Raw genomic sequence first — 19,942 nt, 5'->3', positions numbered from 1 at the left:
ATTAAATGTCACTCTAAAATACTGGTTTTATGGTTGACAATATTCTGCAAGCAACGAGCCACTCAACATGAGAGATTTTGTTAAATTAAAACCTTTAAGTAAGTTTCATATACTGTGCAACAGTCATTATAGAGAAGAAAAACTCTTTCAATGGCACTGTGAATCACACAACCTGTCCTTGTAAAAGTTTTCAGCTTGTGTGCATTTTAATTGAATACATACAATAACTGATCTACTGAAAGGTTATATATTCTACATGACAATATACACAGAGAGTCTCACTGTATAAAAATACATGCATATGTCAACAATTTGCATAAGCAATAGGTAACCACAATATCTACGTGTGTATTTGTATAAGCGTTAATGCTTTCACTGGATTATTTACAATCCACATACCGGTTTGACTGAACTAGGACCAAAGACATGAAACATCAACCCAAATAACGTCGGTTTATTGACTTGAAAAGCTTTACACTGAAGTCACTGCTTACACTCCATAAACCTGTTAGACTCCTGAGATCTTCTGACACAGAGGGTCTCGCTGTCCCAAACCGTGTTCATTTACATTTACCTTTGCTTAGTGAGATCTTCACCTGTCTTGGTGCATATTCAGATCTTGACTGAAGAACCTTGTTTTATCTTACACCATGTACCAGTTCTTCTACTGTACTGCACACCTAAACAGGTCTACTAAAAGATTCAGATGTCTTGTTGTGTGTTTAATACACATCATTTTGTGTGAGTGTTGGAAGGGAGACTATTTGTGGGTGAGTTTATTTTTGGTACAATACAAGAACATACTAAGCAAGAGGATACTTATCAGTTTTGCTGTTAGAATTCTGAGAAAAATTGTAGAGCGCTAAGTGCATATCTGTATGGCTTGCTGTATTAAAAGAGTTTAGCATCTTATTTGTATGCCTTGCTGCGTGTGCCAATATGCATGAACTGTCATAAAAACTTAAGAAATTCTGTGGTCCAGCACAGACAGTGTCTTAAGTCAGAAGTAATATTGTTACGTGAATCCTTCAAAAGTGCTTTCCCACTTAATATCTAATATATGGTACATGCTTGGTATGCAAATGTTTAAAGACCTGATATTTTTATGAAATAATTTGACCAATGATTGTGTGAATGACTGTGCACATCATTGTGACCTAGTATGGCTGGTTTCCTGTTCCTGTCAATTGCTGTTGGTATAGCCTCTCACTCTCCTGGACCATGGAGTGAAGAAATGAAGGTTCAATGTAGAAATGGATCAAGAACAAGAACATAAAACATAAAAATACTGCTTTTAAAAGGTTACATTATTATTCTCTACCACTCTACCATTTTAAATTAAGTGGATTTTTTTAAGCAATGTGTATAACAACTTTGTCATTTACTGTAGATTTTAAGTTAGTTTAAATATACTTTTATGTTTCAAAATATTATTATTCACAGGTGCATGTGTGGCAGTCACAAAATACCAATAGTGAATTAAAATGAATCAGAATATAAGGATGGAGTGGAGAGATTAATATATTTACAATTTAAGACATGCACTTCTGTATTCAATTATCAATCCATGCATTTACACATTTTAACATACCTGTACAGTAGTCAGGTTATGGGTTGGCAGTGCCTTCACGACAGTATCGTGTCATTGTCAGAACTCACCTTGAATAAAGGCGCTTTTCCACTGCATAGTACGGCACAGCACGGTTCAGTACAGCTCACCTTGGTTCGGCTCAGTTCGGCTCGGTTTGCGTTTCGACCTCAGTTTAGTACCGCTTTAGAGTGGGGGATTATTCACGTGTCGTTATAGTTGCGCCGCCTCTACTGCCGTGACATCATCGTAAACGCGCCACAAACAAACACACAACAATGGAGCATATCGACGGAAAAACTTTTTCATTCCGCGTCGCCCCATCCAGCTCTCGCTGGATCTGCTCCTCAGCTACCAATGAGAGGAACGTCTGTACTTCCTCAATAGACCACGAAACAACCATTTTTGGTTAAAACAAAATGGTGCGTCCGAACCTTCGCTGGCTGTGCTAAAAATCTAGCGGGTCTGTTGTGTCTCGTGTCGCAAGTTCAGTGACGCAGTAATGACGATTTTCTCCGGCCAATCAGTGACCAGCAGAGTTTACACGTCAAGTTTTGGTAACGGTTCGGCGCGCTTGGAACCTCGGCTGAGGTGGTACTAAAAAAAGGACCAGGTACCAGGTACTGTTCCCAGTGGAAAACAATTCCAAAAGTGAGCTGAACTGAACCGTGTCGTGCCGTACTATGCAGTGGAAAAGCACCATAAGAGACAGTCCATTTCATTACACACCCACTCATACAACACAGTACTTTAGATTTGCCAAATAACCAAGTATTTTTTTGGTAATGTGGGATGAAAGTAGAACACAGAGGAGGGTGGTTGGGTTTTTTCGGTGAGGGCTGCTAAAGTCAACTTCCAAAAAGGCAGTTATTGTATGGGAATAAACATGGGCATCCAGAGTTTATTCCTGGTATGGTGCCACACTAGCAAAACAAAAATAGGTCACGGCAAGAATACATTTATTTCTGCATTCAGCACACTGACATACAGTATAAGATATTTAAAGTATTTTATACTGTATTAACATCAAATACTTCTCATATTTTTACAGGTCTCTACAGCAGAAGACAATGGGATCTTGCTTTATAATGGGGACAATGATCATATTGCTGTAGAACTCTACCAAGGTCATGTCAGAGTCAGCTATGATCCAGGAAGCCAGCCTAGTCATGCAATTTACAGGTGATTAAGGGGCAGGCAACCTATTTGTCATGTTTATATTTTTGGCCCCTCATTCAAAAAATATTTGTTCATATCCTTACTAATGTCTCTCTCTTTCTTTACAGCACTGAAACCATTAATGATGGTCAGTTCCACACTGTTGAGCTGGTGACTTTTGACCAGATGGTAAACCTTTCGATTGATGGGGGTACCCCTATGACCATGGACAGCTTTGGAAAAATATACCCCCTGAATGGAGAGGCACCGCTATATGTGGGGGGTAGGAGGGCCACTGCAGATACTTCTTTCTGCTGCAGGCACTCTTTATTCCATCTCTGTCATAATCATATTGTATTGCATTACCTCTTTTCATATTTCACTTTTCACAGCTGTGTACCTGATATACAAAATACTAATACCATATAGTACAAATGTCTTCCGCCTTAAACTGTTAGCGTAATTTCATTTTATCCAAATACATTTGTTATTTCCTAAGAAAATACATAGCATTATTGTGACAAAACAAAAAAATGTAAGACGTCTGACAAATGAGAGGCCATTTAGTTCACAAATTGACTTTTTAGGCAATAGCCAAGCGGTTTCTCATTTAAATACTATATAAATATTGTCAAGGTTTCAGCTTCAACTTCAGATTTAATTTTGTGCTGTACAGTATAGCACCAGTAATGACTGAAAATGTTTGAGGAGATTTAAAATTGCTTAAAGAGGTACAGAACACTATTAGTTTAAGTTGAAAAGCGGATAAGTGAACTCTCAGAGCTACACAATCAGCCAGCCAGCAACATAATTTAACCTACAGACACCGAAGTTTCAGGCCAGTTTTCTTCAGAGAAGACCAGCGGTTTCCATTGCCTTAGCACTGCAAATGGGAGCTGGCCTGTGTCGGCAGCAGGCTACCTTTCCAAGCAGTATCCTATATACTGTGGCAAAGGTGTCCAACTACAATCCTGGAAGGCAACAGTGGCTGCAGGTTTTCTTTCCTATGACTTTCTTAATTAGTGACCAATTTCTTCTGGTAATTGACTGAATTTCCCCTAGTTTTAATTGCTTTGTTTTTGACAGAATCAATCCCCTGATTTGCTTTTTTCTTAAATGCATCCAAACATAAATAGGATGCAAAGTGAGGGAATGGTTAAGGGGTGTTGAGTCTTAAATGGTAAGTCATTTAAAAAGTCATTGAATTAGCAGCAGAAACTGGTCCCTAATTAAGAAAAGGAGCACTGTCGGCCACTGCAAGCCTCCAGAATTGGATTTGCACACCCCTGCTCTAAAGAGACCAACTACTGCATGTTACTTGACAGTTTCTTTAACTGGACTGTCTATTTCTGTTTTTGTGAAACATGCTAACTTACACAAATTGTTTTTATAAGAAGTGTAGGAAGCATTTTATTATAACTTTTGATACACAGCTGTTCATTATCTTCATTTTCTTTTTGTTAATTTACTTTAGAACTTGTTGGATCATTAGTTTCTAAAATAGTTACCCTTAATAGTGCAAGAAACTTAAATTACACCAGTGGCAAAATAAATGTCAAAGTGGCGCAAAATGAGTAAAGCCTATCATTCAGATTTGACACAATAATATAAAAGAAGAGAATAACACTTGTCTATATAATTAAGATTGGAGTACATTTAAAAACAAAAATTGGCTTCAGAGTAGGAAGCTGTTTGGAAGAACACCCTTAGTAACATGATCATCCAGATCCCTGGTTGGGAACCATTAGGACACAAAAGATTTATAATATATACTCTTATTTCATATTAAGACCATTCATTGATAGTGATTGAACCAGAATTCTTAGCAATTTTCATAATGAGCAATCACTTTTACAAATCCCATAATATTGCAGTTTAAGTTACTTACTATTAATCTGCTTAGAGAATGAAACATTGTAGCTAGAGTTTAGCAGTTAATGGTCACATTGAGGAGGAGCTGTCTCAAATGCTCTGTTGTAACTCGGATATTGAAGTTTAAAATTATTAAGAAATCTACAGGAAGATTTCTTTATGTATATTGGATAATTTTAGGAAAGTATTTCTTTCTTCTTCATATAAAAAAACAATGTCTTATTTATTAGCTTATTTCAAGCAGTACGTTTGCTATAGTCAAAGATTTTTTAGTATTTTTGTTTTGCCTCTGCCATGATTTTATCTACAGGACCTTGTTTTATGCATCAGACATACCTATTAAAAGCTGACCTTTAGGTAGATGTCATGGTGCTACAGCAATAATTAATATCTATCACTGATTTGAACAAAAAAGCCAAGAATCTCTTTTGGATGTTCCTGTAGGGCGCATGTCTTTGATTCTGATTTCAATAAAATCTTCAAAGGCAAAGCTTTTGGATCTACTGACTTTTTTGAACCACAGGGACACTCACTATACTAGCATCTGAGAGAACAATGGCAAAGCTGTGCCAGCTCTTTTTGGTTGCCTATGTTCTAAAAATATTTTAGTGAATAGTGGAATATAAAAAACAAATTGTGAATTTTCTTACATGAAAAATATATACTTCAAAGCTTGCATTGGATTTTAGAAAATAAACTTTGTTTAGTAAACAGAAAATCTAAAAACATAGGATTGTTCATATTTTAATATCATATAGTCTTTGGTGTAGTACAAATACAGTGGTGTGAAAAACTATTTGCCCCCTTCCTGATTTCTTATTCTTTTGCATGTTTGTCACACAAAATGTTTCTGATCATCAAACACATTTAACCATTAGTCAAATATAACACAAGTAAACACAAAATGCAGTTTTTAAATGATGGTTTTTATTATTTAGGGAGAAAAAAAATCCAAACCTACATGGCCCTGTGTGAAAAAGTAATTACCCCCTGAACCTAATAACTGGTTGGTCCACCCTTAGCAGCAATAACTGCAATCAAGCGTTTGCGATAACTTGCAATGAGTCTTTTACAGCGCTCTGGAGGAATTTTGGCCCACTCATCTTTGCAGAATTGTTGTAATTCAGCTTTATTTGAGGGTTTTCTAGCATGAACCGCCTTTTTAAGGTCATGCCATAGCATCTCAATTGGATTCAGGTCAGGACTTTGACTAGGCCACTCCAAAGTCTTCATTTTGTTTTTCTTCAGCCATTCAGAGGTGGATTTGCTGGTGTGTTTTGGGTCATTGTCCTGTTGCAGCACCCAAGATCGCTTCAGCTTGAGTTGACGAACAGATGGCCGGACATTCTCCTTCAGGATTTTTTGGTAGACCGTAGAATTCATGGTTCCATCTATCACAACAAGCCTTCCAGGTCCTGAAGCAGCAAAACAACCCCAGACCATCACACTACCACCACCATATTTTACTGTTGGTATGATGTTCTTTTTCTGAAATGCTGTGTTCCTTTTACGCCAGATGTAACGGACATTTGCCTTCCAAAAGTTCAACTTTTGTCTCATCAGTCCACAAGGTATTTTCCCAAAAGTCTTGGCAATCATTGAGATGTTTCTTAGCAAAATTGAGACGAGTCCTAATGTTCTTTTTGCTTAACAGTGGTTTGCGTCTTGGAAATCTGCCATGCAGGCCGTTTTTGCCCAGTCTCTTTCTTATGGTGGAGTCGTGAACACTGACCTTAATTGAGGCGAGTGAGGCCTGCAGTTCTTTAGACGTTGTCCTGGGGTCTTTTGTGACCTCTCGGATGAGTCGTCTCTGCGCTCTTGGGGTAATTTTGGTCGGCCGGCTACTCATGGGAAGGTTCACCACTGTTCCATGTTTTTGCCATTTGTGGATAATGACTCTCACTGTGGTTCACTGGAGTCCCAAAGCTTTAGAAATGGCTTTATAAACCTTTACCAGACTGATAGATCTCAATTACTTCTGTTCTCATTTCTTCCTGAATTTCTTTGGATCTTGGCATGATGTCTAGCGTTTGAGGTGCTTTTGGTCTGCTTCTCTGTGTCAGGCAGCTCCTATTTAAGTGATTTCTTGATTGAAACAGGTGTAGCAGTAATCAGGCCTGGGGTGGCTACGGAAATTGAACTCAGGTGTGATACACCACAGTTAGGTTATTTTTAACAAGGGGGCAATTACTTTTTCACACAGGGTCATGTAGGTTTGGATTTTTTCTCCCTAAATATTAAAAACCATCATTTAAAAACTGCATTTTGTGTTTACTTGTGTTATATTTGACTAATGGTTAAATGTGTTTGATGATCAGAAACATTTTGTGTGACAAACATGCAAAAGAATAAGAAATCAGAAAGGGGGCAAATAGTTTTTTGCACCACTGTATTTCCACATCCTCCATGCAGTATTTTACAGTTATATATATGGCTGTCTTATATGAAAAATCTGCATAAAATATGAAAAGGAAGGTACATAACACTAACAACCAAAACAACATGATGACAGCTTTGTTTTCTTTCAAGTTGAAGTTATTTTTTCACAGTTATGGTATATTTTATTAAATAAAATAAAATCTTACTCTGAAGTGAGCATTTTTTTGATAGTTGAAAAAAAGTCATGCTTGTTTTAAACAGTTAAAAATGGGTCTTAAAGTTTACAGATACAAATGTGAAAATAAAACTTACTGAATACATCCATTTTTCAAGCCAAAATTGCTAATCCACTACTTGAGATTTCACAGGAAGAGGGGGAAAAAAATCAAAACGTTTTGAGAGATTCAGATATTCTGCAAGGAGACCACATGCGACAACCCTTACTATCCAAAGATGGGGTTTCCTCTAGAATATAATTTTCACCTTGAAAAATAACCTCCAAGCACTGTTATTGAATGTTATGCACAGATGTGAAGTACTGTCTCTATTCTGTAGACAGCTAGACAGTAATCAGCGAAAGAAAAGTGTCAGTCAGTCCTTCATTACGTGTGATGAAGAAGATCACAGAGAAACACAAAATCTGTTGGTGTTCCATTTATTTTAGTCATGGGCCATGAAAAGCATCTGTAGCAGGGTGGCCGTAGTGAATACAATGACATTTCTGCAGGATTCGACTTGTGACAGCAGTACTCTGTGTTAGTAATTGAACGTAGATTTACAGTTGCTTCAAACCACAACTAAGAACTCCCTCATAATATTATGGTTTAAGGAAATGTCTACCAACAAGAAACAGTGTCATCAGATAATCTTTTATCATCATATTCTCATAAAGAGTTCCTCAGCATATGCTATAAAATTCAGTAATTGTTATGTGGCTTTTCAATTTTTTTTTTTTTATTAATTTTATTACAATCCATACAAAGCAATCAAGTTTTTACAAAAAGAAAAATTGAGTAAAGAACAGATCGATCTCCACCCCTGAGAGAGAGCAAGCCAAACGGCGTAAAATTTAAGGCTTGTAAATAAATAAATAAATTCTCTGTGCTTTATAAACTTATTTTAAAATATTACTGATTACATCCTGCCATGTTTTGAAATAAGTCTGTACGGATCCTCTAACTGAGTATTTGATTTTTTCCAATTTCAAATAGTATAACACCTCAGTTTCCCACTGACTTAAAAGAGGAGAGTTTGGGTTCTTCCAGTTTATCAGAATAAGTCTGCGTGCCAACAGTGTAGTGAATGCAATCACAATTTGTTTGTCCTTCTCCACTTTAAGCCCCTCTGGAAGAACCCCAAACACAGCTTGTGGCTTTTCAATTTTGGCTTAGTAGCTCTGTTGCATAATCAAGCTTTTTCATTTCCCCAATATTTTTTAAGGATGCGTGCACATGGCACAAGAAGAATCTGTAATAAAATGTATTGCCTTCAGTTTACATTTTTTAACTCAGAAACATGGAAAGCACATTTTCTTAAATTGAAATCTTTGCTGCTTCAATGTGGACTTATTCTGTACATTTAAAGACTTTTCCTTTCTATTTTAAAAGGCAAGAAAAAGGATAGATTGATTTTTTTTTTAATTATTAAAAAAGCTTCACTTTAGAACACAAATGATTGATGCCATGATTGTGAAGAAATAACAACTCAAGACAAACTGAAATGAGAAATAGCTAATATCAATTTTAGTAATTTAAATAAACATCAACATGTTACAAGTCTATCTCATCTTCTTTATATTCTTTTCAATGTTGATAGTTCCTAGTTTGTTTTGTGTCTTATTTACATGGCTAATTAATTTATCTTCTAGGAATGCCTCTGGATGTTAACTCTGCAGCATTTCGACTTTGGCAAATTCACAATGGTTCTAGTTTCCATGGCTGCATTCGGAATCTGTACATCAACAATGAGCTGCAGGATTTTACCAAGACACAAATGAAGCCAGGGGTAGTACCTGGTTGTGAGCCATGCAGAAAGATATACTGTCTTCATGGCATATGCCAGCCTGATAGTGTCATGGGACCAGTGTGTCACTGTAAACCAGGATGGAGCGGTATACACTGTGACCAAGCTGCAAATAACCCCTGCCAGGGCAACAAGTGAGTACATTGCTGAGAAAAATAAAATAAGCGTCCACCCTCATGCTCAATGAACAGTTGACTGTATGTTTAAATACTTCCCGTTTCTTATTTAAAAGAATATGTTTAACATAGAGTGCATATTCAGAACGTATGCAGACCCCTTCATGTTTTGCTTTGTTGCCATCTTGTGCTAAAATTGTTTCTATTCGTTTTTTCGCCTCATCAAGCAAAACACAATACCTTAGACTGACAAAGTGAGAACAAGATTGTAATAAAAAACCCTAAAATATCACCTTGACACAAGTATGTGTTCAGGTTTATTTATTTAAACAGTTATTTACTTTTGCTTTTTTTTTATCAGTTAAAAGCTTTACCGTTTCGATGTACATATATTATGAGATTTCCTATTTCTTAGAATTAACAGCCTACTGGCACATAAGTGAGATGGACACCAACTTTTCACATCAACATACTCCAGAGATAAATGCAACAGAGCAGGGAGGAGAATACGTTACAAATGCATTTTAATTACAAACAACCAATCATAATATTGGAACATTTTAAATTTAAAAACTGTATAAAAAATGACATCACAAACTGAGCCAACAGCTCGAGCCTTTGCTCTTGAGTTGATGACCACAATGAGTTAGAATGCCTATTGGTAGCCTAGGTTGCCATTTTTGTTTTTGCTTTTTTCTGCCAGTAAAAAAACTTTATCAGCCCCAGCAGGTTCAGGCAGAAGAATCACAGATCTGATTATTTATCTTACAGCTTATAAAAGGCCAGAAAGAACATGCAAAGGGTGTGAGTTTAAAAAAAGAAAAAAAAATAGTGAGACAGTGTTTAAAATGTGTAACATATGAAGAGCATGGCTGTGGAAGAGCCCGTTACTCAATTCAACAACAACAACAACAACATTTATTTATATAGCACATTTTCATACAAACAGTAGCTCAAAGTGCTTTACATAATAAAGAATAGAAAAATAAAAGACACAATAAGAAAACAAAATAAATCAACATTAATTAACATCGAATAAGAGTAAGGTTCAATGGCCAGGGGGGACAGAAAAAACAAAAAAAATCCAGACGGCTGGAGAAAAAATAAAATCTGTAGGGATTCCAGACCATGAGACCGCCCAGTCCCCTCTGGGCATTCTACCTAACATAAATGAAACAGTCCTCTTTGGATTTAGGATTCTCACGGAAGGACTTGATGATGATGATGGTCACGTAGACTTCTTCCTTTTAATCCGTCCATCATTGTTGGAGCATCATGAAGCTTTGAGTAGGTGGAGGTGGCGCAGGCCACGATCACAGAGAAACCGGAAAAAGAAACAGAAAAGAGAGTAGGGGTCAGTACCGATTTTAGAGCCACCATGAGTAGTTATTATAAGGAAATTGAACATACAGAGTATCAGGATTAAATTAAATTAAATTAAATTGAAGTTATAGAAAGGCCATGTTAAAGTAATGTGTTTTCAGCAGTTTTTTAATGTGCTCTGCTGTATCAGCCTGGCGAATTCCTATTGGCAGGCTATTCCAGATTTTAGGTGCATAGCAGCAGAAGGCCGCCTCACCACTTCTTTTAAGTTTTGTTCTTGGAATTCTAAGGAGACACTCATTTGAGGATCTGAGGTTACGATTTGGAATATAAGGTGTCAGACATTCCGATATATAAGATGGGGCGAGATTATTTATGGCTTTAAAAACCATAAGCAGAATTTTAAAGTCAATTGTCTAAATACTTTTGAGCCCCTGAAAATAGGGGGACCATTTATAAAAATATCTGTCTTTTCTAACAGCTCATGCAGTATTTTTGTTAAACCCCTTGAATTAAAGCTGAAACTCAGTGTATCAATCACGCCTTGATTGCTTGGTTTCAAATCTTTTGTGGTGGTGGTGTGCAGAGCCAGGTACTTATGGACCGGACTATATAAACTCTCATTCTCACAACTCTGAGTATGTGTTCTGTTATTAAGCAATCTTTGTGGTGTAAAGAGGCAAATGTATAACCATTTGAAAGAAAGATTTTGTCTGACATTTGAAATGAAATGATTTAAGTTATGGAGTGAAAATCATCTGGAGAAGGCTGTGTAGAAGCTATTTTGGCAGGCAGTGACTACATTGGGAAAATGTAGAAAAACATTGAAACATAAACTTTTATTACTTTTATTTTAAGTATTAACAGCAAGTAACAGTAAGTAAATGTATGACTTTTTGCATCCTTTCTAAAAATGTACCTTATTGTCAATCCAGTGGACAAAGAATACAGGTGAAGTTTAGCACTTTGATGTTCCTGGAATTGTTTAACAGGCACATTAGTAAAACTGAGTTTATTATTGTCGTTGTGCACATCAGTCCAGGGGAGTGGATACTAGAAAAGGAGACCCACTGATATCAATATCAGTATAAGTAGAGACCCAATATTATCCTCCAGTACTGATCTGTTACTCGACTGACTGTAGACAGTCTATTACACTTAACAAGGCAAGCCACCTACAGTATGTCGACAACCTGCTTCCCATCCTAATACTGTTACTGGCTGAATTTCATTTTTCTGGGCGGTCACCCACTTTGTATATATTCATGATACTGTCAAGTGTGAACAATTCAGTGCTTTGATGTTTCTGATAGCATAAGTACCTCTTGTGCCTAGCGCCATGCTGTGTTCAAAGCCATTACTTTCTTTAGTGTTGTTCTTACCCCTCTTTTTTATGCACACACACACACACACATAATCCATAGATACATGCTGGTATCCTTTAAAAAGCACTGTATGCACTGGGGACCTTGGGTCACTTAGTATATGTGGAAAAATGTAACATAAAAAATACATTAAAATAACATTACGTTTGTATTTTACCATCATACAGTAACTATATAAGTTATTATTTACAAAAATGCTGAATTTATATTATGAATGTTGTTCCAAAACTATCGTTAAGTATTCCTGAAATCTAATATCAGGTAGTAAGGACTTAATAAGTATAAAGGTAAAGGCTTTTTTGAACATCCTTTTTGAAATTTAGGAAGAAAAAAAACAAGGACTTATTACTTATATGATATCATCCTTATTTGGACCCACACTTGTACATAATGGGTCAAGGTCAGGGCACAATTTCCCAGCACCAAATCAATTTAACCATCACAGTCTGTGGGAATTTGATGTTATAACAATGAATTAAATTCTTAGTAGTTTACTTTGTAATATACAGTAACTGGGAAATATACGCTCAAACCTGTTCATACGAAGGGTATAAAACTTGGAAAAACAAGAAAATAGCCATTTAGGCCATTGCTGCCTGGCTGCTATGTTTAGGTGTCATTCTTTGTATCAAATTGTACACAGTCTGTTTTTCAACATTTTAGTATTTAACTTCACAAATAAATGTATTAAATAAGGATATCCTTGTATGCTTATTTTATAGATGTGTCCATGGATCCTGTGTTCCTCTAGATAAGCTAACATATCGCTGTGAATGTCGAGATGGATACCAAGGAGCCCTGTGTAACCAGCAGGGGGAGCTCTTTAACCCCTGCAAAAAACTACAGTGTAAACATGGCAGATGCCAGATATCAGATGCTGGGGAGGCATATTGTCATTGTGATAGTGGATATAGTGGCGACCTCTGCGATGCAGGTGAGATGCTTTAAAGGCCAAAGTCTAAAAGAGTGACATTTTTATATTCTTATGAAAAAGTATGCATTTTAGACTTTATATAAAAAAAGAAGAACAGAGCATAACATTAAATCAATCCCCAGAAGACAAATTAACAGCAAGTACATTCAGTGTAGAAAATAGTCTGTCAGAGGTTATGTTGCTTGTTTGCTGTTTCACCACAGAGCAGGAAACATTACTAGATTTTAATAAAACATTGATGTTTCCATGAAAGAAAATAAATCAGTTTGTAACCAACAAAACCACTCCAACTGCATTTACTACTAATATTTCTGCTCAAATACAATATTCTAAAACTGAATTATCAGAATATCTCAAAAGTTATCAGAATCAGAAAACCTTATTAATCACGATGGAAATTATTTATGTTACAACTGCACACATATATAAAGGCACAAGTAACACTAAGAGCAAGTATAAAAAATAAGTATCTACTGTATGATAAAAATATAAATAGAATATAAATATCAAAATAAAGTACACAATATCATCATTCACTAAGCTCTACAGGTACATGGTAATGAAATACAATAAATAATATGCATGTGAGTATTTTACAAAATCTGTAGTATACTAGACAGTAATAGTATACTGAGCTTGAAGTATTAATATTGCACATTCCTGTTATTCACATGATAAGAACAGACAAGTTATTGCACATCTAAGTAGTTGAAGATGTACTGGGATATCCATTAGAGAAAAAAGGAAACAGCTTATAGCATGAATGATTGACTGGAAGAGGAGTTATAGAGTCTGATGGCTGCGGGGAGGAAGGATTTCCTATGAAGTTCAGTGGGGCACATTATGTTAGACAATTTCTATTACTGAAAACGCTCCTCTGTCCTACCACACCACTATGTGACTGAAGTCTGCTTCGGTTTCTCTCCTATCACAGAGGCAGCCTTCAAAATTAGTTTGTTTAGCCACTTAATGTCTGCCACTTTCATGTTGGACCCCCAAGCACACCACATCAAAAAAAAAAACAAATAATAAAAAAAATAGCACCGGCAATCACGCACTCCTAAAACATCCGCAGCATGGTGTTGCAGAACATAAAAGATCAGAGTCTTCATAGGAAATACAGACTTGGCCCTTCTTATATATGGCCCGTGAGATCTTGGACCAGTCTAGCTTACTGTTCATATACTGTACGCCCCCAGATACCTGTATTCCTGAACAGTCTCCACATCCACAACCTTAATAGACAGGGGTGTGACTGGAGATTGTGGTCTTCTTAAATCCACCTCCTGTTCTTTAGTTTTAGTGGTGTTGACCTGCAGCAGATCCAGCTCACACCACTTAACAAAACTGTCCACTACCTTCCTATATTCTGTCTCGTCACAATGCCTGATACTTCCAAGTACAGTAATCCCTCCTCAATCGCAGGGGTTGCATTCCAGAACCCCCCGCGATAGATGAAAATCCGCGAAGTAGAAACCATATGTTTGTATGGTTATTTTTATATATTTTAAGCCCTTATAAACTTTTCCACCCTGTTAACATTATTAGAGCCCTCTAGACATGAAATAACACCCTTTAGCCAAACGTTTAAACTGTGCTCCATGACAAGACAGAGATGACAGTTCTTTCTCACAATTAAAAGAATGCAAACATATCTTCCTTTTCAAAGAAGTAAACGTCAGGGGCAGAGAACGTCAGAGAGAGAAAAGCAAACAATCAAAAAATCAATACGTGCTTTTAAGTATGCCGAAGCACCGCGATAAAGCGGTATTTTTTAGAGGAGCGTCAGTATCTTCTAAGCAAACAGCCCTTCTGCTCACACCCCCTCCGTCAGGCAGAGAGTGAGAGAGACAGAGAAAAGCAAACAATCGAGCGCCGCGCAGGAAGCATATCTTATAGCATTGAGGAGTTTTAGTTAATATGTAATACATGCTCTGATTGGGTAGCTTCTAAGCCATCCGCCAATAGCGTCCCTTGTATGAAATCAACTGGGCAAACAAACTGAAGAAGCGTGTACCATAAATTAAAAGACCCATTGTCTGCAGAAATCCACAAACCAGCAAAAAATCTGTGATATATATTTACATATGCTTACATTTAAAATCCGCGATAGAGTGAAGCCGCGAAAGTCGAAGGGCGATATAGAGAGGGATCACTCACTGTATTGCACAGTAATCAGAGAATTTCTGCAGATGGCAGCCCTCTGTGTTGTAGCTAGAATCTGCGGTGTACAAGGTTAAAAGGAATGGTGACAGAACTGTCCCTTGTGGAGCGCCAGCGCCACACAGCAGTGTCAGACACACAGCCCTGTAGCCGCACTTACTGTGCCCTTCCAGTCAGATAGTCCATAATCCACAGAACTAAGGGAGCATCCAGCTCCATTACCAATAACCTACCCCACAGTCTGGATGGTGTTAAAAGCACACGAGAAATCAAAGAACATAATCCTAAGAGTTCCTCCTGGCTTGTCTAGGTGACTGAGGGCACAGTGCAGCAGGCAGATGATGGCATCTTCAATCCCAATTCTCACCTGCAGTTAGCAAATTCAACACATTAGTCGTCTTTTAGTATCCCCCTCCTTTTCTGTACATACTGGACTGGCCTTTTAAAAAGCTCTGAAACTAATCAATTTATCTTATTTGAAAAATACTTACAAAAGCATTGGATCTTAAAACCCCATAGCACAAAATTCTATACTGCTGTACACCCACATGCTCCAGAAAAAAAGACTTTTAGGCTTTGAGTAATTAAAACAGAAAATTGTAAAGCACTTTGAGGAATTCAAATAATTTTACCATTACATGTCACCTATTCATTTCCAGTGTATGCACTGTTTGACTGTTATATGTAAAGGTGGCAAAAACGAAAATGTTTTTTTTCACAGCAATTCAATATTCATATATATTTTTGTTGCTAAGAAACAAGGCAGACAAAAATTACTGGGTTTAAAAATAAACCAAGCCTACCGCTGTCTGCTATAACATTTTTTCCTTTAACATTTTAAAATGAATGAATTGTTCAACACCATATGACCTACAGTTTTACTGGCATGAGTGGATGTCCGCTTTAAGAGGTCACTACTACTAACGCATTGATTTTAGAGATGTATGACCAAAAACAAAATCACAAAGGTGACCACACCAAACTGCGGTGGGCTGGCGCCCTGTGCCCGTGATTTGTTTCCTGCCTTGCGCCCTGTGTTGGCAGGGATTGGCTCCAGCAGACCCCCCATGACCCTGTAGTTAGGATATGGTGGGTTGGATAATGGATGGATGGATGGATGGATGGACCACACCTAAAGATTTAAAGAGCAAAAATGAAAATCTACTTTTTATTTTGCTAACGTTAATTAAAAAAACTGGTTAGGGTAAAAGATAATCAATTACATTAAATCTGTGAGCCCAACTCAGCTATGAAAACAATAGTTCAAGTCTGTGGTCCTGAACTGGAGAAGACTGTTCAATATTTAACAGATAGATTTATACTCTTAGTAAAAACAAAAATATGAAAGCAAATAAAATGTCAGTTGTGCAACATAGCAAACAACCCAAAATACAGAAAGGAAATATCACCTTCTGCAATGTTCGAAATTGTGCAATATGCAGTGCAACACGTTTCATAATGGTCACTTGGGCATTGATCCTTCTGTATTATCTGTTGCCTTGAAGAGGTAAGCGCAGTTTCCCTGTAGCTAGTGAGTGATTGACATTCCATGATATGTAAGAAACTTTATTAAGGCCACATCTACAAGAAACCTCTAAAATTGGTGGTCAGACTTCAGAGCTCTGGAAAGGCCTTGAGCCCCGTGTAGTTGTGCTGCCATATCATACACTAGAGTTCTGTCTCCAGAAAGACACATTTGAAAACCGCGCAGCTATAAAACATTCACGAGTGTCCCGTAACCCATCCCACACTTGTTATGTGAAGACCCTCTTTACTTTCAGCGTGTTTTAGGCCAGGTCATCAGTGAGCTACGGCCTACGGAATATAAAGCAGCCGCTCCATCATTAATGACTGTGAGGATTCTCCGTATCTGATGCAAACCACAAAAAGTTCATTTATCTTTGTGATATTCAGGGCCATATTCTTGTCATGGTACTATTTTGTGACAAATACTACTTCAGTACTTCCTGTAACCCCATTTGTGTCTTCTTTCTGTCATTTATTATGTTTTCTGACTAACTGATAACCGAATATTCTGCTAAATATAATACAAATACCCACCAGTTTTCTAAAGCCACTTTTTGCTGGCCTGTCCCAGAAACTACAAAACACCAGTCCATATGCTTTTCAAAGATATTCCTGTTTTTGCTTTCTTTCTTTTTTTACTTTGTTATAATTCAGATGTTATTTGCTTTTTATTGCTAATAATATTGTGATTTTTATATAGAAACTTATTAGTACTAATTTACTTAAACATTTGAGGAGCTAATAATGTGGTGACATAAGAATCAGAATTTTGCCCAAACATGGAATTGTTCAGATATTGAACCCTAATAATCCTCGACGGACTGGGTTAGGCTTATGATGAACGTGCACGTTGATAGCATCAGCTTGTTTTGTCTTTACAGAGTCTGAATGCCGTGGAGATCCAGTACGAGACTACTACCAGGTGCAGAGGGGTTACACCATCTGCCAGACCACGCGCATGGTATCATGGGTTGAATGCAGCGGGTCTTGTGAAATGGGTGCCTGCTGTAGTGGTCAGCGCACAAAACGCAGGAAATACACCTTTGAGTGTAGCGATGGGACTTCTTTCACTGAAGATGTTGAGAAAACCATCAAGTGTGGCTGTAGGAGCTGCATTTAGTCCACTTGAGTCAAGTGGGGGAAAAAAAGCAGTGAGAACGCAAAGTAAAATGTAAAGAAATAAATCTATATTATGGACAGCAAAGTTTGTAAAACAGGACCATACTTCTCCTTTGAGAAGCACTTGGAGCAGGAAAATAAGACACTGCAACATATTTTTGAACATCCATCAATGCAATAGCAGTATCAGTGTGTTGCATTCAGAAGGACTGTCCCACTACCATGCCGACTTCCCGTTTGGTCCATTTACCTCCTGCTTTTTATCATCATCGTCTGACAGCTTATGGATCACTCCACAAACTAATCTTCAGAACTTCCCACAAAATGTCTGTGTGTCCACATGCTGTCCATAAATTGTAAGCAGTCAGGTTTTAAATAAGGAGACAATTAAAACAAACATGGCTTGCATCACAACCAAGCAAAATAGTTCATTGAAACCACAGGAGTGACTCCCTGTCCTGATGATATTTGTGGATTTCCTCTGAAAAGAAGAGTTTCCTCCTGACGTCTCTCTGACTAGGGTGCACATCACATCCCAGTTGAGTGTAGGAGTTTAAATGATTGTGATGTCAGTGCATGAAAGGGTAGCAGCCACATAGAGCTGTTACTTCACAGTAGAGAAGGCTTGGAGAATAAATAAATATTCAGAAAACGTGTTAGAGCGCACCTTCAGCTGTCAAGATGAGAAGACTAAAACACGACAGACAGTAAAAACAAAAACACGGCCGCCTGGAATCGTTAGTCACACAAACAGCAAACCACGTTTTTGAAAGCAGTATTTGAAATCTGATTATTTATTCTTTCTGGACCTAACAGAATCATGTTTAAGGCCTACGGGACACCTTTGCATATGTGCATTTTGGCATTTATGAAGGGTGGATCACTCAAAATGTAACATTCGGTGGGATCGCTCCACAAAACATACCAGAGTCCCGAGTTTAACTGTACATAATGAATGCCAGGGACACCCACCTCAGCTTCGCTTACTCTGACGTGGCTCGGCTATCCACCTGGAGCAGCTCCCTTTCCTCTGACCTTACCTGCAGTATTACTTGTGCAAGCTTTGCATGTGTGGACACTTTAACAGATCAATCCATACGCGGAGCTTTAATCCCATTGAGAATCCGAGAGGTGCACAATACTCGTGTTTGTCCTTTGTTTTTGGTTTGTTTTTTTGTTTTTGTAACCTAACTCTTTAGATTTTTCTTTATACAAATGCCTAACAGATTCATTATATATATATATATATGTGTGTGTTTTTCAGTTTGGCATTTTTATACGTTAATTCATGTTTTTCTTCTGCCGTACATCAAATGGTCTTCAGACTTTTATTTTATTTTTATCTCCACTCAGTCCAACCAGCCAGTTTATGGTTGATCAGATCACGGCAACAAATAATTGGCATTAATTTAGAAAGAGCAGTATTGTTCTAGGATAATGTTTAATATTGTATATGTTGTCTTCCATGTGAATATTACATCTAATTCATTTCAGTGTTTGTGTCTTTTTTTGTTGTTGTTGTTGTTCCTCTTTGACATAATTAATCAAAATATGCTGTCCAGTTGGTTGTCTTTTAATACAGTTGCCATAAAAACATTTAAACCTCCAACATGGACATTTACACATTTGACAGAGTAGAATTGTATTTGTATTTTTTCAGCCTTTAATCGGTATTGTGCCCAAGTTAAAAAGAAGTTCAAATCATTCATTTTATCAAAAATACTCAGATGGCAAATTAAAGAGAAGCGTTTGTTGTCTCCAGCGTGACTACTAAGTGGCAGCGAGTGTCTGTGCCAAGGACTAACAGGCTAAGGTGCTGGTCTGGCTGGGTCTCTGCAAAGCCATGGACAAGACGGACCCCGTTGTGTGCGGCCCACTCTCCAGCAGGTCCGTCCTGTCACAGGAGTTGACTGCCAGGTGTTTGTCGCCGCTCTGGACGTCTCTGCAGGCCTATAAAGAGGATATGAACGTGCAGTGATGGATTTCGTTTGACGGCACTGCGGGGCTGTGGTCAGCTTCAGTTGAATCCCTGCCTGCTGATTCTGCCGCACTGCCATGTTCTCCCTGTGGCTGTGTGGCCCTTCACCACAGACAGTAGAACTTTAGGGACTTTCAACACTCGAATTGATGTTATCTTAGAAGAATGAAGTGGATAGGAACGGCCAGCTTTGTTGGCCTGCTCTCTATAGATTTTTTTTTTAAGAACATTAAAGTCAAAACTAGCCAGTGAAGCAAGACTCTTAGAAACAACGTTTACTGTCTGGACATAAATAAATAAATAAATTCTCCTCTAATAAGCAAACAATGTGGTCAGGGAACACAATGGCCTATGAAAAATGTACTTTCCGAAAAGGTG

The 19,942-nt window shown here is 37.5% G+C and overlaps 1 protein-coding gene across 1 annotated transcript in view; it reads left to right on the top strand.

The window, feature by feature from the left end:
• Positions 1 to 19,079, top strand: part of LOC120542482 (slit homolog 1 protein-like) — a 349,841-nt gene extending 330,762 nt beyond the window's left edge. Inside the window, exons 33-37 of the mRNA XM_039774990.1 lie at positions 2,640 to 2,770; positions 2,875 to 3,029; positions 8,865 to 9,153; positions 12,566 to 12,777; positions 17,349 to 19,079. Of these exons, the coding sequence (XP_039630924.1) occupies positions 2,640 to 2,770; positions 2,875 to 3,029; positions 8,865 to 9,153; positions 12,566 to 12,777; positions 17,349 to 17,587 (1,026 nt within the window). The 3' untranslated portion in view covers positions 17,588 to 19,079. The remainder of the gene's footprint in view (positions 1 to 2,639; positions 2,771 to 2,874; positions 3,030 to 8,864; positions 9,154 to 12,565; positions 12,778 to 17,348) is intronic.
• The last annotated feature ends 863 nt before the right edge of the window (positions 19,080 to 19,942 follow it).

The sequence above is a fragment of the Polypterus senegalus genome, chromosome 1 (assembly GCF_016835505.1).
Source record: "Polypterus senegalus isolate Bchr_013 chromosome 1, ASM1683550v1, whole genome shotgun sequence".
Classification (NCBI taxonomy): Eukaryota; Metazoa; Chordata; class Cladistia; order Polypteriformes; family Polypteridae; genus Polypterus; species Polypterus senegalus.
This window is presented reverse-complemented; position numbering and strand designations above follow the sequence as displayed.